The sequence below is a fragment of the Syngnathoides biaculeatus genome, chromosome 7 (assembly GCF_019802595.1).
Source record: "Syngnathoides biaculeatus isolate LvHL_M chromosome 7, ASM1980259v1, whole genome shotgun sequence".
NCBI classification, from domain to species: Eukaryota; Metazoa; Chordata; class Actinopteri; order Syngnathiformes; family Syngnathidae; genus Syngnathoides; species Syngnathoides biaculeatus.
This window is the reverse complement of record NC_084646.1, coordinates 15,657,624-15,680,002: the sequence shown is the minus strand read 5'-3', so window position 1 is coordinate 15,680,002 and position 22,379 is coordinate 15,657,624. Positions and strand designations below refer to the sequence as shown.

Below are 22,379 nucleotides of genomic sequence, written 5' to 3'. Positions count from 1 at the left end.
ATTACATTGTAGTGCTCTCCCTACCAACCAGCTTGCAAGACAAAAAAATACATACGTGACAAGCGAGAGCACAGCGAATAAACATTACAGCAAGTGCTAAGATGAATTGTTTTGTACGCTTAAAAAAAAATGAAAGGGGGCTGCTTGACTATAAAAGTCCAAAGCAAGAGACACACACACGAGGTGAGAGGAACTGGAATGAGCCATAATTGATTGTCTGAGACAACCAAACATCATCACATGTTTAAAAAAAGCAGAGAGTAGCTCAGTCACATTAAAGGGAGCTCCCATTTATCACTGGGAACATGCACCAGACCCACCAGACCAAAAATAGCTGTAAACCCATAAGAGAGAGAACTTTTTAAAATATAGTTTTACCCCTCCCACATGCTTTGAAGACATTTAATCTTATTGGTAAATATTCCTTTTCACCTGACATTGCGCTTACTCCCACCGCTCTAAATAAGAGGCAAAGTCATAGACGAGAATGGGGAAATATGAAAATGCACTCGGAAAACTACTGTCAGTCATATATGTCTACTTTCTGAGTTACGACAACTTCCTCTCTAAAAAAATAGTAAGAAGTTTTAAGGTTAGGAGCGATTTTAACATAGAAAGCCGCATCTACCGGTAGGTTAAATTCCAGCCAGTTCCATTGGGCAAGGTGGTCGTAGTAACAGGCCAGAGAACCTGTTGTCCCAGGACAAAGCACATGAGGACTGGTTGGACAAAGGCCCATGTATGAGAATCCATCCATTTTCTTAACTGCTTATCCTCACGAGGGTCACGGGAGTGCTGGAGCCTATCCCAGCTGTCAACGGGCAGTCGGCGGGGTACACCCTGAACTGGTCTCCACCCAATCGCAGGGCACATAAAGACAAACTGCTGCACTCACAAACACACCTAAGGGCAATTTAGAGTGTCCGATTAATGTTGCATGGTATGTGGGAGGAAACCGGAGTGCCCGGAGAAAACCCACACAGGCACGGGGAGAACATGCAAACTCCACACAGGCAGGTCCGGGATTGAACCCGGGACCACAGAACTGTGGGGCCAACGCTTCCAAGCTGAGCCACGGTGCTGCCCGCCATGTACCTGTATATATATAAAATAAAAAGAGTGGGGTGTGTTACAGCTTTTATAATGCAGTGGCTTCAGGAATCATTAAATTAAACATTTCCAAAAGCTGCTCGCTGTGGTCCTGACCATTTATTTCCAACCACCAAATATGGTTTGTGTGTGTGTTGTATTTATTATTATAGTGATTCATATCCTGTGCAGCAGTGCAGCAGGATTCAGGAAAGACTTTTAAAAATAAGACCCTTAGAAGAATGTACTCCAGCAAGTAGTCAGTACCTTTTCTATTTTTGCATTGGACATGTCGTACAGAACTCTTGTGATTCTCTCGTGACTTTCAGGGTGACATGACAAGGGTAGTTGCCGGCTGGAACTTACCGTTCATTTCTATGCCGGTTGTCACAACAAAGTTAAGTGATTCATGCTCACTTTGAACAGCTCGCTTTAGCTGTAGAAAGCACTCCCTCATGAGCTTTTTTTTTTTCCACAATAGTAGTGACAACAAAAGATCTGCCATTTATCCACCAGTGCCAAGTGAAACAGGATATTGTTTCAATGGTGTGCACTTTCACACGGTGACACAGTATCCGCCAATCAAACAAGACGCACCAGAAATTGCTTTCGACACGACGCGGCAGGAAAAGAGAGCATTGAGTGTAAAACTTCATTTTTTTAGGTGTTGTAGTACTTGATAGTTTAGGGCTAGATGTTGAACGATTAAGATTTGTCCCAAGGACGTGCAAAGCATTTCAGGATTGAAAGCGAACTGCTATTGTTTTCCTACTAAATAACAGTTTTGAGGCGGCACGGTGGCTCAGCTGGAAAGTGTTGGTCTCCCGGTTCTGATGTCCACCGTTCGATCGCACCTCTGCCTGTGTGGAGTTTGCATGTTCTCCCTGTGCCTGCGTGGGTTTTCCCCGGGCACTCTGGTTTCCTCCCACATCCCAAAAACATGCAACATTAATTGGACACTCTAAATTGCAAACAGGTGATTGTTTTGTCTGTCTCTGTGTGGCCTGTGGTTGGGTGGCGACCAGTTCAGGGTAATCCCTGCCTCCTGCCCATTAACAGTTTGGATAGGATCCGGCACTCCCGTGGCCCTCATGAGGATAAGCAGCTAAGAAAATGGATTTATGGATGACACTTCCGAATAGTCCTATGGCCACAAGTGTGTTGAATTGCAATGTCATAATTTTGAATTCCCAGGTTCTTTTGTTAAAAGAAAACGTAACACATAAATTGTGTAGTACATTATAATACAAAAGTCACTGATGGTGTAGTGGTACACATCCCTGACCTTGGTGCAGCCAGCGTGGGATCAATTCCTGCTCAGTGATGGTGTCGATATCTGCCCTGCGACTGATTGGCGGCCAGTTTAGGGTGTAGTCCGCCTTTTGTCTGAAGCTAGCTGGGATAGGCTCCAGCTTTCCCATGACCCTTGTGAGGATGAGTGGCTTGGATAATGGATGGAAGGACATTACAATACAGGGACAGTAATATTATACAGTAGTATACTCCAACCATTTTATAGTATGACATACTCCATATGAATACTGTTTAAAAAAAATCTGTGACAGAGAGCATATAAGGGAAAATTCTGTGGTTTGCGGTTGTATAAGGCAAAATACAGTACAGAATTCTTTTTATTTTTTTATTGTAACAAGCCATCTTCGGTGGGTGTATTGCCAGCAGTACATTTCTGCTCTGCTGTAGTGGCCTTCATGCTTTTCCACTCTGGAAAATAGCTTACCACCTACACAAGACTCCACAATGATGTCAATGTAATCTTTTCTCCAAACAGAAGACTGAATTGATGCCAGTGGGGAATTTCACTGGTCAAGGACCAAATGATCATTTAAAAAAAAATGATAAAATAAATGAGAATGATCAAAATGAACCAAGTAAGATAAAAAATGTTGCATCAAGTTTATAATGAGTGAAAGAATCTGAGAATATGTAAATATGACTGCTTGGAATACTGCACATGAACAATAGTGATGTAAAGTAATAGTACGTGAAGGATAATGGTTTTGACAGTGGCTTTCAAATCAGTGACTGTCATGCAAACCAGGAACGGCACCTCCATGTTACTTGATACAGTAGGTCGGTGCTTGAGGTGTAAGAGCTACACTGGTTTTTGCTTCAGTGTTGTCTTGATAGCCAAAGAGGCCATGTTGACAAAATGATGACAGCTCAGGAAAGCCCCTCACCGAAGGCTTTGTTTTGACACGTTCTGATACTACATTGTAAGTAGCCATAACAATTTTCTTCTGTACGAGCTAATTAATGTTACTGCTACCCTCTCATTTTTGGATGGTTGTCAATGAATGATGCAACAGTACTGTGCTTTCGTTGAAAAACACTGCTGTGCACCCCTTTTGCAATATTTGAGAATGAGTCGCCCTTCTGAACAGGTTCTCCATCGATATTGGTAATACAAGTAGTGGAAGAGTAGGACCAGCAAGGCGTTTCTTTGCCTGCCTGAATACTATCAGAAGCACTGATTAACTGTTTCCAACCCAAATTCCAATCCAGTTTTATTCAGTATTTTCCGGAATTTGGAATTCATTATCACTATACACAAATAGTGATGATGCAGAACTACAAATCCCCCTTTACTATGCTATATTTATTTATATCTATATTATTATTGACATTATTACAACAAAGTATGGAATGTCTTCATTCTCATCTCTCCTCATGTTTTTTTTTAATGCATGTTATGAGTGCCAAACTTTGTGATAAAAAAAAAGTATCACAGGAAAATGACACATCACTTTAACATCTTAAAAAGATCTGTCTGATAATGCAAGTGTCATATACATCAATTAATATGTGAACAGATAATTATTAGTTATTAAAAGTTCAAGTTCACAAGTGAGGTTGATGAATTTAGAAAAAAAATGGAGAGCAAGTAACAACTTCAAGTTCTCCTTTGAGACCCAGACCAAGGTTTTTATGTACACTTCTGGATACAACCTAAACTTTTATAGCAATGGGACTATTTCTAGATTTCAAATTTGTTGCAAGATGTTTCGACTTTACGCCTGTCCCCCGTCCGCCATTTTGTTTGGCCAATGCTTGTGCATCGGAAGTATCTTCACTTTTGCCCTCCTTTTTAGACATTATCGCCCCAATGAAGAAAGCCGTGTCTTTTAGCAATGTTTCTGCAGCCAAAGAAAATCCATTTCCATGGAAACGAATCTCAGGATCATAAAAAGATTGGATACCACCAAGGCTTCAGTCGGTCGACCCTGGTGACAATTATTAAAGACAAAGCCCGTATTTTAGCGCATGTGAAGGGTTCCGTTCCTATGTCGGATAAAATGATCGCAAAACAAGGTTCTTTGATACTTCTCAAGAGAGAGAGGATTGAGGACCAGGTTCCTTCGCAATAGCTAAGCACAGCCTTACCTTCTCCTCCATCCTCCTCTCAGGAGTAATGCTTGTTTATTTCAATGTATTTGTTTTTATACAAAGTATTCTGATGTAATTTCTGATTTTAATGGTGGAATCCGACTTAAGTCGCTACTGTAGGAACGGTTCTCAGTCGTAGACCGAGCACTCCCTTTAATTCTAAACTGCTACAGATACTGCATTTTTCTCTACTGATGTTTCTATAAGTGCCATGTGATGGTGGTGTTATTATAAAGCAAATATTTGTATTTGTTCCTTTAAAGTATGTCACCTTTCCAATGCTATTTCAGATATTTACAGTATCTTTAACCTGATCTTGGGAGGACAAAAAGGGGTCGTACAAGCAAAGTGAGCAACAGCCTGGCAAAACAAGAAGTTGAAATGTGATGCACACCTCTCTTGGCAACCAGCTATTCACTTGCCAGCAAAACCCTCTATCACCTTGTTAGGAATGTACCACCCGCCCCCCTCCCGCGACCCACCTGACATAGAGGAATGGAAAAGATGTCCTTAGTGATTAAACCCAACACATATCGAAGATAGTCACTTGACTCAATCAAGCTAATGTGCGCATTTATGCATCTAAGGCTGTCATGGGGTGAATCTTGTTGTTACGCTTGATGCAGTACATGCTAATGCTCAGGGGTCCAACTCAAGGCCCGGGGGCCAGATCTGGCCCACCACATGAGTTTTTGTGGCCCGCAAAGGTAAATCACGTGTCTCAACTTCCATGATTTTTGCTCAAATCTCTATCAAAATTTCAAATTGTCATATCATAAATGGTAACATTGAGTGAAATATTGCAAGCATTTTTTTGTGTTACCAAACAAACAATAGTTAAAAAACCCATTAGCCCTAATTTGTGATCCTAAAGCTAGCTGATAAATTTCATGTGTAAATATGATGAAGCGGTTAAAGATTTTTATGGTTTCAGTCAATATGATTCATATTTAATTACATATGGAACACATTTTTTAACTCACATTAGATACATTGAAACTAACTTACATTCTTGATGCTTCTATTACTTTTCATAATATTTTACCTCTGAAGTAGGCCTACTCTCATATACAAATTACAAATGGATTTGAGCCATATAATATGCAAATACACATCATTCTATGGCGATGTTTCACCATCTGAACATTTTCCAATCAGCGAATGAATGATTGACACGTACACTTCTATGTCATTTAGATGTTCATCAAATCTTTAGTGTAGACCGAAATTAAAAGTCGTCGGTGAAATATATCCCCTCAGTCAGGCCTGGTGGACGAATTTGCGACACATTTGTGCATAACACTGTACCCTATATTAGCCAAATTCTGGTTGCTGTTAATGTACAGAAGCATTGCTGCATAGTTGTTTGGCATCAACGGGTCAAACTTGCCTACTGCGGTAAAAACCTACAAAAGGTCTTCTTAGCCAAATTATATGGAGCTGAACGGGACTTTTATCAGCCAATTAATTAGCACAGGCACCTGAATTACCTAGTGATGACCAAAAATATGTATCTTCATTATCGTGCCAATTAAAAAGTGTGAGAAATATTATTAAGGAAGATTTAGTTTGCCCTGCAGATTGTTGTTTGTCAATACTTGAATTAAATGACTGCTTGTTTTTATGTTGCTGATGAATAGCTACTGTTTTCATGTTTATTACGCGACTAGGACTGTAGCACAGAGAGCACGTGTTTGATCCCCATTCTACGTCGCAAGGCTGCCCGTAATTGCAGGCTTTTTTTGTGTCATCCGTCGTATGATGCGTCACTTCATCGCCAGTGCGTGCGGAATAAACACGCCTCTTTGTGACGTTTCCAGCGTAGTTTAGTCGGGAGCGCGCCTGGTTGCCGGTCACACGCAGAGTGAATGGAGAGAAAGTGAGTGGACGAGCTGCTGCTGCTAAGAAATAAATTTAAAAAAAAAACAAAAAACAAACAACTTCAACAACGGAGCAACAGTCAGCCACCAGCCGGACAAGCAGCGCCTGAAGCCGCCTTGCATCCTGTGTTTAGACACAACCCACCAACTCTTCAATTCTTATTAAATATGTCTAATATCGTCTACTGTCAAACGCCTCAGGTAAGCTAAAATATACCTTTACTACCAGTGTGTACTTCTGCTGTGAAATGTTTGAAAAGTCAGCGTGGGTTCTTAAGTGGCAATGGCTACCACCCAACAATGGATGGAAATGACTTGGCTTCACCTCGACCGGGCGAAGACTGCTAGAAACGGCCCGGCTCCCCCCCCCCCCCTCCTGCCGCCGCCGACAACGTCGAACACTAAATAAACGTTTACTTGTTATGCCCCGCCGGACGAGAATGTTCTGGTGCCGTGAATAGACAAAAAGTGTAATAATGCGTCGTCGTTGGCCTCAAAATGAAAATGGAACTCTTGTTGGCTCGCGCGCGAGTCTCGTGGTTGCCATTGTAGCCGTTGGCAAGCTAACAAGGACTGCTAGCAAGATCCTCCATCGCGTTCTTCGCTTCATCGCAAAGATGTGTTTCAAGTTGTTGTTTCAAATTATTCCGGGCGTTTTGCAGTGGCGGGATGCATGTGTGGCACAACGCCAAGCGTTGCAGGCCCCTGACATTCCTGTCGAGCAGAGGAGGGGGCGGGATGGGGGGAGGCAGACCAAGGGCATTGTGGCTAAAACATGTAGCCGGGCTAGCCACGTTTTTTTTTTTTGTTTTTTTTTTTTGACATTTAATTATTTGGAAAATAACCAAGCCGTTTTACAATGCTGTATTTGAGTTGTTTGTTCAATATTAACCTCGAGTGAAGGCTTACCCTCATTAAATTCGTTCTACTGTGCATGTAATCCGTGACGGAAACTGGTGGCTACAATTTAGCTAATTCTAATTGCTTTAATTCTCAAGTAACTCGAATGATTTCGCTTTGAAATAAATGTTTATGGAATGTGATTTGACACCTGCTGAATGGCATCAAGAAGTGCAAATGCTATAAATCTTGTGATCCCAGTCACCCAATTGGAAAAAAAAAAAAATAAATCCAGTTTTGTTGTCGGGGTAGGTATTTTTAATACGTATTTTTTACGCATCCGAAGTGATTACCGTCATCTTTCTTACTCGATTTAAATTGATGTAGTGCCCACAGAAATGAGAACTGTGCGACACGTCTTGCAGTAGGTTTTCTTCTCCGCTGGAGGGGGCTCTTACGAGTTTAGTTGTTCAATGCTCAACTAGTCGCATGGAAACCTTGAGTTTTGCTCTCTGGGCTCCAATTATCCACCCCATCTGTCCTTGGCTCCCTTTTGTTTCCCAGGTAGTCAATGACACACCTCACGAAGCTACTTCTCCAAAAGAATGTCTGACTCACACCTAACAAGTAAATCTCTCATTCCAGTTAGTTACTAACATTTTTTGGCCGTTAGGTTCACCAATAATTTAAACGAGGTGGATTTTTCCCGGTGGCAATGCAGCAAGTCGCTCTGGGTGGGGCTTTGCTGGCAGAACATGTGGGTGGGGGAGGCCATTTGCTGGAGGGAGGGACAACGGTAGCAAGTCAGCAGATGGAGTTTCACCCAAGACCATTCACTAAGAGCAGTTGCATAATCAGTCAGAAGTGGGTCAATGCTACTACTATCCACACACAAACTGGGAGAATTCAAGCATTCAGTGCCAATTTTGCTCTACATTGGGTTTAGTGGATTGCAAATAGATGATGGTGTGTGCTGTAATGGACGGCTGTTCCTTATGAAAATGTTGACCATTATTTTTCTTCCCCTCCGTTTAGCTAGTGCGCCAAACCTGAGCAATTTCCTGGTATTTTATTTTCGCTTGTATTTCCTCTTTGCCTGGTATCTGATGTTCTAAATCATCTCACAATACACTTTCTCCCCTTAATCCATTCTTTTTTTTATGGGCAGTTTCCCCCCCCTTTTTTTTTTGTCTGATTTTGGAAGAAGCTGATAGTTGGATTTCAGGACATTTTCTGTGTTCAAACTATAGCTATATTTTTTTTAATGCGTTTACTGATATGGTTTCTTAATGTACAAATGAAACCATCATACGTTTATATATTGTATATTTTATCAGCCAACTGTTCAATGTTAAAATGGATTATTTATATATATATATATATATATATTATATATATATATATTTAGGCTTTACACAATCAGAATTCTGGGTGTTTAAGAAGGATAAATGATCACTGAACATATCGCAAGATGGAGCAGTGTTTTTATTCAAGTAATTTACTATACTGTATATGTAGTTGTGTACCTAAATGCTTTAAGTTATATTTACAATAAATCTCTTTGTTCATCTATTTATGGCAGTGATGCATAGTGACTGAGTAAAGAAATGAATGGTTTTAGATGGCAGCACGTACATACAGTAATTAATGTTGCCACGTGTTGTTACGTTTTTCTTTGTTGGTGTGCCTTGAGATTTTTCGATTGTAAAATATGTGCTTTGGCTCCGTAAAGGTTTGAAAATTGATTACTTTATTGTAATTCAATTACTTCACACACAGCAAAACGTGTGATTAGATAGAACACGATTAGAGCCATTAGTGCTAACATTAGCTAGCTAGGCTACTTAAAATTAACCTGCTTGCGAGCAGTATAATCATAAAAGTATGTGAACATACCTCAAGTACCAGTGACCAACACACGTTTCCCCCATTTTTTTTCTTTTAAACAGATGGCACAATCCGTTATTGTTGTCGTCGCCATGGTAACGAGGGTATTCAGTCGTGTTTTGAGTTGACAAGATGAAGCCCACCCAGGGATTATTTAAAAAAAAAAAAAAATGGCAGCGGTGTAATTTTTTTTTTTTGGAGTAGTCTGACATAATCCAATTGTGAAAGGCCAAATTTATCTTGTAATCTGATCCGAGCATTATGTGTTGCGCGTCCCACACCACTGACATACAAAAAAAAAAAAAAAAAAAAAAATATATATATATATAATATATATATATAATTTAGGCTTTACACAATCAGAATTCTGGGTGTTTAAGAAGGATAAATGATCACTGAACATATCGCAAGATGGAGCAGTGTTTTTATTCAAGTAATTTACTATACTGTATATGTAGTTGTGTACCTAAATGCTTTAAGTTATATTTACAATAAATCTCTTTGTTCATCTATTTATGGCAGTGATGCATAGTGACTGAGTAAAGAAATGAATGGTTTTAGATGGCAGCACGTACATACAGTAATTAATGTTGCCACGTGTTGTTACGTTTTTCTTTGTTGGTGTGCCTTGAGATTTTTCGATTGTAAAATATGTGCTTTGGCTCCGTAAAGGTTTGAAAATTGATTACTTTATTGTAATTCAATTACTTCACACACAGCAAAACGTGTGATTAGATAGAACACGATTAGAGCCATTAGTGCTAACATTAGCTAGCTAGGCTACTTAAAATTAACCTGCTTGCGAGCAGTATAATCATAAAAGTATGTGAACATACCTCAAGTACCAGTGACCAACACACGTTTCCCCCATTTTTTTTCTTTTAAACAGATGGCACAATCCGTTATTGTTGTCGTCGCCATGGTAACGAGGGTATTCAGTCGTGTTTTGAGTTGACAAGATGAAGCCCACCCAGGGATTATTTAAAAAAAAAAAAAATGGCAGCGGTGTAATTTTTTTTTTTTGGGAGTAGTCTGACATAATCCAATTGTGAAAGGCCAAATTTATCTTGTAATCTGATCCGAGCATTATGTGTTGCGCGTCCCACACCACTGACATACAAAAAAAAAAAAAAAAAAAAAAAATATATATATATATATATATATATATATATATATATATATGTCAGCTATTTACAGTACTATGTCAAAAGATGTGTGACTAGATTTAGAATTTGGATATACTGTACACAATGGTGATGTGGACTAAATGTCTTTTTTGGAATCATTGATCGGATTGGCAAATTATGACATTGAATCCGATCATCATAAAATGGTAACTATTAGCCGATACCGATTGGGCCAAGCAGACTTGTGTAGTGTATTTGTGATGGATCACAGTAGTACTACGACTGCTACCACTCAGGTCATATTTCAGAAAATGTTTAAAAAAAAAAAACACTGCCCATAAGTATGGAAAATTGAAATGAAAAATGGTAAAAACTCTTTTACGCCATGAATATAGATTAACTAAGATCACCATGTGCCACTTAATGACTTGTTCTTACGCCGCTATAAAATTAGTTGTTCATAACCATAAAGTGTTGTTTGTCGACTATTTGCTCTTTCGGCTATTCTGGAAAGAGATTATGGGCCAGTGCCTGGAGTCTGTCACGGTTCATGTTAGTTTGCATGAGCATTGGCTGTCACTAACATGTACTTCTTGTGGCTAATTAGAATATTAAAAATCCAGTTGATTCATTGAATTTGTTAGATTTTGTGTACTGGCGCAACCGTGCACAGGTCTTAGACAAACGGACAAAATGTTCCCTCCTGCGCTGTGATTGTAATAGGTCAATGCTTCTGTAAAAGGTGTTCCTATAAAGTGGAACAGCCAAGGACCTTGTCTTGAAGTTGAGGTGGAATTACTTGCGCTCGAGACGACTGTGTTAATATCGTGACTCTAGCCAGTTTATAAATGCACTGCCTTGGTTGGATCGGTCAGCAAGTGTGGATGTGAGAATGTTGGAGTCAAGCTTTTGTTTCTTATTTGTGAGATGCAGCGAGAGAATGAGCCTTCCTTAATATTGCTCAAGGGATTTTGGATGGCAGGGCATCAACTGTAAAATCTATCTAATCTTTTTATTATTATTATTATTTTTTTTCCCCCTCCAGGTTATAATGCATGACCAACACAGAATAAGTACAACTCTATAGCCAACGGGTTCACGAGGACTTGATTACAGTCGCTTCAAGCCTGATAGTTTCCTAGGGTGGAAACCCTCCGTCTCCCTTGTGCTGCTGTCAACTGGCATTTCTTCGGACAACTTTCCCATCCCGCTCCCCGAGTGAAGAGGACCGTAGTTTCCCTGGAATCTCTGGTCTGCTTTGCCTGTTGCCCACCTTCAGCTCCTGTTCTACTCTTGTAGTGGCACTCCCTGGAATTTGATTTATTCTCTATTAGGTAAGACCTGATGAATGCACAATTAGAAACAATATAAAAAGGCTAAAATGTCAGATTAAGGATTACACTTGGAGTGTGCATTTATTTAATTTTTAATGACCAATTATTGTGATCTTAACTCAACTAGAAGAGCTGCAAGTTGTACACTTAATTTTTTTGTACTTTTCAACAGCTTGCCCAAACAAATTCAGCCAAAATGATTCCGAATGGTTATTTGATCTTTGAGGACGAGAGTTTCCTGGATTCCACTGTGGCCAAAATGAACGCCTTGAGAAAGAGTGGTCAATTCTGTGATGTTAGACTGCAGGTATGGTCTCAAGGCAAACCTCAACCAGCCTCTCACACGGGCGAGTTCGCCACTGAGTCACTCTGTGAATCATAAAATGAGAATTGAAGGGCTTACAAGCTACCATGTAACTTCCTGCTTTAGCTTTTCATCTGTGTTCATATCCAGCTATGACATAACTTCACAAGGAATTTTTGATGGGTCCAGAAAAATAGTAATCAACCTTCTCCAAAAATAAAATTGACCATCCTGAGTATTGTGTGTTTAAAGTAGACTTCCTATCATGTGATTGCATCTATTTTGAACAGAATGTGAATGCACACATTGCTTAGTCGCTAACATTTAGTGCAACTTTGAAGAAAATACTTAGAAAGCACTTTTTGACAGGTATGTGGCCATGAGTTGATGGCCCATCGTGCTGTGTTGGCTTGCTGCAGTCCATACTTGTTTGAGATCTTCAACAGTGACATTGAACCTCATGGAGTGTCTCACGTCACTTTTGAGGACTTGGACCCAGAGGCTGTGGAGATCCTGCTCAACTATGCCTACACTGCCCAGTAAGTAGCTGTTGCAGATTTTTCGTAGGACCTTAAATGAGTGGTTTTCAAACTTTTTGGGTTGCACCCCCGACCCCCCTATTTTTGGGAGATTGATCTAAAACAATCCCCTCCACTTTCATGATGAATTAAGATGAGATTTCCTTACATGAGAATTATAGTACAGTAATAAAATATTGTTTACTCACAGGTACTCTAAAACCTTTTCTTCCCCTGTATTCCAGGCTTAAGGCAGATAAGGAGTTGGTCAAGGATGTTTACACTGCCGCTAAAAGGTTCAAGATGGAGCGAGTCAAACAGGTTTGATTGCTATGAAATAGTTAGATCCTTGTGTAATTTAAGATTGATATGAATGCGCTTACGAAATGAAACCATTTTAGTATTGAATTTGTGATGTACTTCCACCTGTGCAATTTATCAGATTTGCGGCGACTACCTGCTGTCTAAGATGGATTCCCAGAATGCCATTTCTTTTCGCAACTTTGCCAGCTCAATGGCGGACGCCAGAGTTTTGGCCAAAGTGGATGCCTACATCCAAGACCATCTACTGGAGGTTTCCGAACAGGATGACTTCCTCAAACTTCCCCGCCTCAAGGTAAAAAAAATAATTGTCTAAACTTGCATGTTGTCTCTGTGACAATTATTTTAATTGTTGTTCATTAGTTGTAAGTGTTGACGGGGAGTTATTGAGATTTGGGGCATTTGTAATCATGGAGCAAGGCAACACCATAAGAGGGACTCTTGTGGCCCTCACAACCGAGCAGGTCAAATACCGTAATTTCTGGTCTATAAGCCGCGACTTTTTTCACACGCTTTCAACCCTGTGGTTTATGCGGGGATGCGGCTAATTTGTGCATTTTTTTTTTCTAACGGCCGCAAGGAGGCACTCAAGCGTAAAAGGTAAGATTAAGACCAGTGGAATATATGTGCCGAGGAAGTGACCTTTACCGGTCCGGCCCTGTTAGCACTGCGCTAGCAGTTACTGCCGTGTCTCAGTGACTTTTACCGGTATGTGTCGTTCTCCCCCCCAACTGGCCCTGTTAGTTCGGTGCTAGCGTTAGCGTGGTGCAAACGTTAAACTCTGTGTACCATCTTTGTAAATATCTCATGTTTTAATGTGGGTTTCAATGTGGGCACTTGCGGCTTTTATACAGCTGCGGCGTATGTATGCACCAAATGGTATTTCCTCTACAAATGTACTGGGTGAGGCTTATAACCAGGTGTGCTCTGTAGGCCGGGAATTACGGTATACATGCTCAGTGACTGATCTCTATTTCTGGTGCTTTTATCCTTGTCCACTTGCACTGCTGCATTTGTACACTACTTGCCAGCACCAGAGTCTTATGTGGACTAACACCGGATGAACTCTGTATTTAGTTTAACTTTTAACAAGATTAACATAATGAATGATGTTGCACCTTCTACAGATAGAGTCCTGAGAATAGATTTACGGCAGGTGATAGAACATGTTGCAATGAAGGGATTTGCATTGGAAGGCTACTGTGTGATGCCTTCCTTATAGGACGATTTCAACAATAACCTGACTTTAAAATGTACTTTTAAACACAGGTTTGTGTTTTTTAGTTAACCTCACAATGCAATGCAGTTACACTTCAGATTTTGTTTTAAGGCTCTTTAGAAAAATTTAAATTCCCCATGATGATGACTGAGATGGAATTGTAAATTCCCTCCAGTGTGAGAGCTAAACTCCACTTTCACTGTTTGTTCACAGTTAGAAGTAATGCTGGAAGACAACCTGACACTGCCCAGCAATGGCAAGCTTTACTCAAAGGTGCTAAGCTGGGTGCAGCGTAGCCTTTGGGAGAATGGAGAACAACTGGAACAACTCATGGAGGAGGTCAGTACCAGGGTGTGCCCTTTGAACTCTGAGCGGTTGGCATCCTATCCCTCCCCCTTCTGACTCCTCCTGTTTTTGACGTTAAGAAGTCATCGAGGGGGCTCAAATAGAGTTAGCATGCTGTTGTCATGCTGCTATGTCAGGATTGTTCTTTCCCTCTGATTTGTTGAGGTTTTTGCAGTAAGAAACTGTATTCCTGAACCATGCCACAAATTAGAGGTGAGACCAAAAGAGCCCCTATTTGCTCTTTTTGTTTTGTTTTGTTTTTTTGTTTTCGCTCTTCTCCTTTGGGTTGTGGTTGATTTTCTTATGACCCCGTTTAAGTATTACAGTGCTCTTCTGCTGTGAAACGCAGAGAAAAGATTCTTGAAGGTTTGACCCTTGATTCATCTGTTTTACTGTCACTTGACTATCTGAACAGGCGCATGTTTTTTTGCTCCAGAACTAACAGGCACTCCTCCCCGTTGATTTATCTCTCCTGTAGGTTTATTTGCAGCAGCAAGGGACCAGGCTGAGGAGCTGCGACTGATCCACCAGGGTAATGAGTCAGAGAAAGGAGAGGGGAAGCACTGCTGCCTCTGAGCAGCCGCCTCTCTTTGCAGCCAAGCAACACTGCGCTCCCATCTGTTCATGCCTATTGCAGACATGCATTCTCACAGTATACAGAATGCTACCAAAATAAAAGCTGATATAGGCCAACAATTCAAATTGCACCCCACAAAAATGCATCCTGTTGAAGACAACTCCATTTGCTCCATTTGGCTCACAGAACATTTTTCAGTCCTTCACCATTTTTCCATAATTTATTTTTTTTTTTTGCTCGTGTACCTTACATTGCCTCTTGAATATTGCAACTGCCAAAACAAAAAAAAAAAACATGCAGATTTCCAGTATTTAGTTTTTTGTTTCCTTTGAGATGGCAATAATAATAATGAGTAAACCATTAGGCCGCCAATGTTTTGCAATGTCTTTGATCGCCTATTGCGGCTGCCGTGACAATGAGCAGCTTCTTCAAGAGGAGCAGTTTCCAAGCAGGAGACTGGAACATCATTGGACAACTCCTATTCATTCTTCACAGAAGATCTTGCTGACTGGAGCGCATCGTTCTTCACTCGATCCCTCTTTGTTTTTAGATGCAATTAAGGAAGAGAACCCTTGCCGGACTCTGGATCTTCTTGAAGGCATTATTCCGTGGATGTCGTGTGTGTCTTAAGGAAACTCCTCAGACAAGAAACTTGATTTCAAGGACTTTGTCCCTCCCCACTTTTCCTCTTCTAATCCCCTTTATGCCGGGGGTCTACTGTGTTACCATGGAGACAGCCACATGGGTGTGTTGTTCCTGTTTGTCTTCCAGGTGCAAATGCTGTACTACTCACCTGATCACAAGCTGGTGGATGGAGGGCTGGTGATTGAGGGGCAAACTGAGGTGTTTGGTGGGGAGGAGGACCACCTTCAGTTTGTGCAGGTACTCGTCAAGTGTGTCCAGCGTCACTGCGATGAGCTCTACCGCATTTATCAGCTGTGTTTATCTTAGCTTATGCCTGGTGATGCAACGAGCACAGGCCTGCACCTACGTGGGAGGTTAATTTTTTGGGGGGGGGGTTACCATGTAACAAATTTGCGGCTGATTAAATTAATGCCTTTCTGAGCTTACATTGAACAATTTTGCTGCTTGCAGATAAGTTGGCTGTCAGGCCTCTCACAATTCTGTGTAGTTTTGAGTTGAGGTTCATCTGAAGAGTGGACTTACTGATTTGACCGCGACGCAATGTTGCAGGCATCGGATGTTAGTTCGAGTGTGAGGTTATTTGCGTCCACAATAAACGTAACTTGATGAAGAGAAGGCTTAAGTCTGATTTAGCCGGGGCTGGCCATCAGTTGGCCTGTGGAGCAGGCTTCTGTAGCTGCGCTATGCTCTTGCAGAAGAAGCCGGTACGAGAGAGCACCCAGAGACCGATGAGCTGCAGTTCCTCAGGAAGCCTTTCGCCCTCCAACCAAGCAGCAAATGCCCCCAAACAAACCACCAGGAGAGAGTGGAAGTATATTGCCTCTGAGAAGACTACAAGTGAGCATAGTTAACAGTACTGTGCACCTCTTGTTACTCTTGTCACTAACAACACGTTTCCCTCAGACAACACCTACCTGTGTCTGGCTGTGCTGGACGGTGTGTTGTGTGTAATCTTCTTGCACGGCCGCAGCAGTCCCCAGACCTCTCCCTCTGCGACCCCTTGCCTGCTGAAGAGTCTCAGCTTTGAGGCCCAGCCCGAGGAGCTGGAGGAGCACCTGCTGTCTCCCATGCGTTATGCTCGCTCTGGCCTTGGCACCGCAGCCCTCAACTCTCGGCTCATCGCGGCAGGTTGGTACAAAAAAAAAAAAAACTATCCTGTGTTAGCAGTGGAACTTTGAAGTTTGACCACTCAGTTGTTGTATAAATGTCAAAACTGTCTCCCTGATTAAAAATTTTATGATGCAATGTTTTATGTAATATTAAAATGAAAATATCTCAAGTTTAAATAGGTGTTAACCATTCTAGTTAATCCGTCAGAACCAACTCTTGTTGTAATTTTAATGACAAATCAATAATCAACAATAAATGTGAATTAAAATGAAAGCACGTGAACACTTTTCAGGCATCTCGCCAATTAGCGCCTTGCGTAAGAAGTTAGTGTTCATCTTTATTCACTGCTCCTTGCCAAACATCACAACGTGTGACAGAACATCCAAAGTCTATTAGGTGACAGAACAAAAAGTTTCCAATACCAGTGAAGAGTCCAATCAGTCCGGCAACAACATAAACCGGATGTAGAAACCCATCAAAATAAACCGGGTACAGTAGTTTGACGGTGATGCAACCACGATATGTGTGCAAGATCTAAGTACTGTCATCTCATCAATCGACACCAAAGTAAATACTTAAATGGAAAAAGTTTACATAGAAATATATGTGAGCATGCCTTGTACCGTGTAACAAAATATTCCAATCCTACTGCACGTAGTCGTTCATTGCACCCACTTGTAACCTCAAAAACTCAAGTTGGGAACCTCGTAACTGGACTGCCTGCAACTGCCTTTACCGTAACTTCTGGCTTGCAGAGCGCACCTGGTTACAAGCCTCACCCAGTAAATTTGTAAAGGAAATACCATTTGGTACATAGCAGCAGCCGTGTAAAAGCTGCATATGCCCACATTGAGCCTGACATTGAAACACGATATATTTACAAAGACGGTACACAGAGTTTAACGCTACCGCCGCTAGCACTAATGCTAGCGCCGCTGGGCACGCTAAAGCTAAATCCGTCACCCGAGCGCTAACAGGACTGGTTAAAACAAACAAAAAAAAAACATACCGGGAGACTGCAGTAACAAGCTAGCGCAGCGCTAACAGGGCCGGGCTGGTATAAGTCACATTCCAGCGGTCTCACTCTTACCTTTTCCGCTTGAGTCCCCCCATTGCGGTGGTTAGAAAAATGTCCAAATTAGCCGCATGACCGCATAAACCGCAGAGTTGAAAGCGTGTGGGGGGGGGGAATCGCAGCTTATAGGCTTAAAATTACGGTACTTCATTAAAGCAAAGCAACACTCATGCGTCCACATGACTACAAATAAAGTCACACACTGAAATACTCACAAACTCAACAAAAGCATTGGGATACCTTTTCTGCTTAGAATGTTCTCATGGTACCTTCACGCAGATGATTCTTTTCTCATTCTTCATGCAGCTGTTATTGTATCAAGATATAGCAAAAAAAAAAAAAACTAAAACATGCAGTTGAGAACTCAATGTATGACCACTGTCATATTCTAAGCTTTTAAGGTAAACTAGTGAGTGGGATGCCACTGTACAACGGGTTGACGCTCTTCTTGGCCCTGTGCAGGAGGCTACAACCGAGAGGAATGTCTGAGGACTGTCGAGTGTTACGACCCCAAAGAGGACCGCTGGACCTTCATTGCACCCATGCGAACTCCAAGGGCTCGTTTCCAAATGGCTGTGCTGATGGTATGCTGCTCTTTTGTCTCCCAATAACCAATGAGCCGGTCGTCAATCGAGATGAAACTATATTGTAGATATATACACGACACTTACCATGACAAGACTATCACCGACACACTAAAATGTTAAAATATCATGTTAACATTCTTTTTAGGTAGCCAGAAAGTAAGTGGTACTCTTAGCACTCGGTGCTCCTTGCCAAACATCACAGCTTGACAGTCTATTTGAAGTCCTTTAGTTGGCAGACTAAAAAGTTGCCCAATGCCAGCTCAGTCCGAACAGGAAGTAGAAACCCACTAAAATAAAAGCATACAGTTGCCACCAGAATTTTTATGCAACTTGGAAGTAATCATTATTTTTAAATACACGCTTTGAAAGCATTCCCTTTTATTTTGAATGTTTGTTACACGATACACATTTTGATTTTGTGATTTCTAAACCAAGCAAAAATGCGTTCTAAATTCAAGAATTTCCACTTTGTTCGCTGCACACCGATGACCGCCATTTTAAATTGCAAGCCCCACCCCCCCACTCTAGCGAGACCTTAAAGCAACTCTGCACAAATCCAAGCACATCACACTTTATCTGGTCTTAATAGTTATAAATTCGTAGCGTTTTTTTTTTGGTGGGGGGACTTTCATTCTAATTGCCAAGTCGTGTTCATTTCAAGCATATTCCCAAAGACAGCTTTCGCTTTTGCAGGGACAGCTGTACGTGATTGGAGGTTCAAACGGACACTCTGATGAGCTGAGCTGTGGGGAAATGTACGATCCGCTCACCAACGAGTGGGCTCAGGTGCCCGAGCTCAGGACAAACCGCTGCAATGCAGGTGGGCGTGCCTTTCCGGAATTTGTTCCGAAGAATCGCTTCGACTCGGGGTCTCACCTGTGCTCTCTGTTTGAAGGTGTCTGCTCCTTGAACAACAAGCTCTATGTTGTGGGAGGGTCAGACCCCTGTGGGCAGAAAGGACTGAAGAACTGTGATGCCTTTGACCCAGTCACCAAAACCTGGTCCAGCTGTGCCCCCCTCAACATCAGTACGTGTTAATCTCACCTGCCGTTCCAATTTCAAAGGTCTTTGGTGGCAGTCGAGGCGAAATAACTTACTTGCTGTTTGGTTTTCAGGGCGCCACCAGGCTGCGTTGTGCGAGTTGGACGGCTTTATGTATGTGATCGGAGGGGCCGAGTCCTGGAACTGCCTGAACACCGTGGAACGCTACAACCCTGAGAACAACACCTGGAGCCTGATAGCGCCCATGAATGTGGCCCGCAGGGGGGCCGGCGTGGCCGTCTGTGCAGGTAAGATCACAGCTTAAGTGGGGCTCCTCAAGCTTTTTCTTAAATGTTCAGAGTTTTGATGTACAATCACACCCTTTGAACACTTCTTTAAACTCACTTTTAAAGTATTACTTGGTGCCTCTCGTGCATGCAGTTCTCCAAATATAGAGCTTGCTTGCTTTGAGCTGTTTTCTCACTACCACTTAAAGGTCAAGTGTCATCCCTATAGATATTGAAATGAAAAATACATATAACATTTATTCACTTCAATGTCCATATGAAAAAATAAATACGAGTGGAGAGCACGTCATCCATGCACAAAGTTGGGGAAGTGTCATTTGATATCCAAGTGGTCGCCATATTGGCTGCATCTTCTGTCCGCGACGTCACACTTGGGCATTCGCCATTGAAAACACGCTGTGCCACCTACTATGGGAGACGAACACGCCCCTTCTGACCCGGAAGCTCTTTTCAAAGGAGAGAACATCTCACAATCGAGTAAAGTGTCCGGGGCAATATTACCCTATTGTTTTGACCCATATTTCGATGATCGGATCATGGCCAAACAACCTCTCCGCCCGATCCACCTAAAAAACAACAATAAAAACAATGCCGCCCGAGAGCAACGATGACGCCGCGGCCAAACCGCCTCCCTGTCTGATCCACTTCTGCGGCGGCGATGAGCCACTGCGGCCAACAAGGCTGTATGGAAGCCTTCTGATGCACACATGACACATTTAGCACCCCTGATTTACGGATTACGTCCTGCCCCCCAACTTTTTTTTTTTTTTTTAAATTAGCTTTATACACACCTATCTGTCATTTGGAACACACGAAGCTCTCGTCCTTTGCACCGGTGCAATTCATTTTTCACGACGAACCGGGTCTTTTGGAAAAGTATGAAAAGTGAATCCATCCTCCTGAGTGTTCGAGCAATATCCAGCGATGCAACGAGCCGGCATTTTGCCTAACACGAAGGAGCAGAGCTATCTTACTGCAGGTAAAACTAATAGAAAGAAACGAGTTTGCTTGAGCGCGCACCTGCCTCCAATGTCATTTCCTGCTTCTTGCTGAAAACAAATCCCTCGAGAGGAGTTTCATGGCGGGAGTTACAAAAGCCATATTTACGTCAAAATCATGTTTTGTGGTGGGGAAGAAACGACTGGGTCCGTACCGACTGCCGTTTTTTCCATTAATAACATACTAAAACATCCATTTCATGACATTTGACCTTTTAAAGATGACTTAAAAAAAAAAAAACTTAAATGAAAACACGTACTGTACATGTATTTAAACAAAAAATGTGCAAACGTACTGGATGTGTTAGAAATGTTCTGCCACTATTGCCAGTCACAAGTTAGTTGAAATTGAAAAACGACCCAAGTTTTTACCCTCAGACTAATCCCCTAGGAGTCCAGGGAACAAAAAAAAAAATGGCACGGAGTCAGGTCAGGTGAGTTGCGTGGTTGGATTCTTCTGAGCCAACAACTGCCTCATTAATCCCGCCGCCCACCGAGTGACGGCTGGACCCTACTGAACTGTCGCACAGCTTGCGCGTTTTGGCAAATGTTCTCACCAGCGTGCGCTGTCGCAGCATCACAGCTTGCAGCCAAGCAAAACACACATCACACGTGATCGCTGAGTCTCTTTTAGTAGATCTCAGAGCTCCCCCAAAGGCCCACTACTCTAAATTGACCTGCCTGTATACTGTTAGAAGAAAGCAAATTTTTCTTCCCTTGGTCAGTAATCCACATTGTGCTCGCCAGGCAAACTTTTTGTCGTCGGTGGCTTCGACGGCTCCCACGCGCTCCGCTGCGTGGAGGTCTACGACCCGGCTCGAAATGAGTGGCGGATGCTGGGCAGCATGACCACATCCCGCAGCAACGCGGGCGTGGTCATGCTGGGCGACGCCATCTACGCCGTGGGCGGCTTTGACGGGAACGACTTCCTGAACACAATGGAGGTGTACAACCCGGTGGCGGACGAGTGGAGCGACTGCATCAAGGCCCTCTTCCCGTTCTCGGAGTGACCGTGCTTCACCCTTTTTCCCCAAACTAACAGGCTTAAAGTGACATAATCGTGTTTCGTGATATCCTATGTGTGTGTGTTTTGAGTGAATGAGGGGGTGGGTGGATCCTGGATGATGGGTCTTCAGTGAAGACTGTCTTTATTTTATGCCGGGTTGGGATCTGGTGGGCCTGGGGGCTCGTTGCCCAAAGCAACACGAATGAAGCCTTTTCATAATGCGTACATTGTTCTACGTCTTGTACATATTGTTTGTCATACGCCAACATTTGTTACACCTAGTGCTTTTCTTTTTCTCTTTTAAGACTTGAAACTGAGGGTTTCTACTACTAGTCACTCAAAATGCAAGTGTGAATATGAATTGAAGTTTTGTGTTGCGGATGTCATTTTCCTCACATACTAAAGTGGATGATATGGAGCCTTATGATTTAAAACTTGTTTTCTCATTTTAAACAAATCTGGTTTGTGTTTGGAATCTTGAATGGCCTTTTTATATTTTTATACACTGCAGATTTCTCAACAGTAGCAGACAGCTAGTCATCAACCAGTGCCAGTTTTTTTTTTTTTTTGTGCTCAGGTCACATGCACAGCCAGGCTTCTAACTTAACATTAGTTTTTATGTTTTAATGTAAGTGGCTGCAGTTACTGAAAACATGTTTGCTTTGGTGTTTGTCAAGCGATGACAGATTTTCTGGAAGGAGTGATAAGACAATTATCACATTTGTAATATTTCTTAATAAATCATTTCAATTGATTTTTTTTTTTTGTTTTTTTTCGTTTTTGTTTTGTCATGTTACATTTCCCTGAGAACAAATGGGACTCA

At 41.9% G+C, this 22,379-nt stretch overlaps 1 protein-coding gene across 1 annotated transcript; it reads left to right on the top strand.

The window, feature by feature from the left end:
- The first annotated feature begins 6,289 nt into the window (after window positions 1–6,289).
- On the top strand, window positions 6,290–22,310 carry ivns1abpa (influenza virus NS1A binding protein a). The gene is made up of 15 exons (XM_061824450.1): window positions 6,290–6,575; window positions 11,274–11,562; window positions 11,735–11,869; window positions 12,236–12,405; window positions 12,630–12,705; window positions 12,827–13,000; window positions 14,138–14,263; window positions 15,618–15,728; window positions 16,187–16,328; window positions 16,395–16,619; window positions 18,139–18,260; window positions 18,957–19,083; window positions 19,159–19,290; window positions 19,379–19,552; window positions 21,298–22,310. The coding sequence occupies exons 3-15, from the start codon at window positions 11,759–11,761 to the stop codon at window positions 21,558–21,560; spliced, it is 1,953 nt and encodes a 650-aa protein (XP_061680434.1). The 5' UTR covers window positions 6,290–6,575; window positions 11,274–11,562; window positions 11,735–11,758; the 3' UTR covers window positions 21,561–22,310.
- Window positions 22,311–22,379: the final 69 nt, after the last annotated feature.

What these genes read in the sequence shown, in the direction of transcription:
- ivns1abpa (XM_061824450.1), top strand. Translation starts at nt 11,759, where the DNA reads ATGATTCCGAATGGTTATTTGATCTTTGAGGACGAGAGTTTCCTGGAT. An exon ending in ACCACCTTCAGTTTGTGCAG is followed by an intron (nt 15,729 to 16,186) that starts GTACTCGTCAAG and finishes ATGCTCTTGCAG; the next exon opens with AAGAAGCCGGTACGAGAGAG. An exon ending in CTCTCGGCTCATCGCGGCAG is followed by an intron (nt 16,620 to 18,138) that starts GTTGGTACAAAA and finishes GGCCCTGTGCAG; the next exon opens with GAGGCTACAACCGAGAGGAA.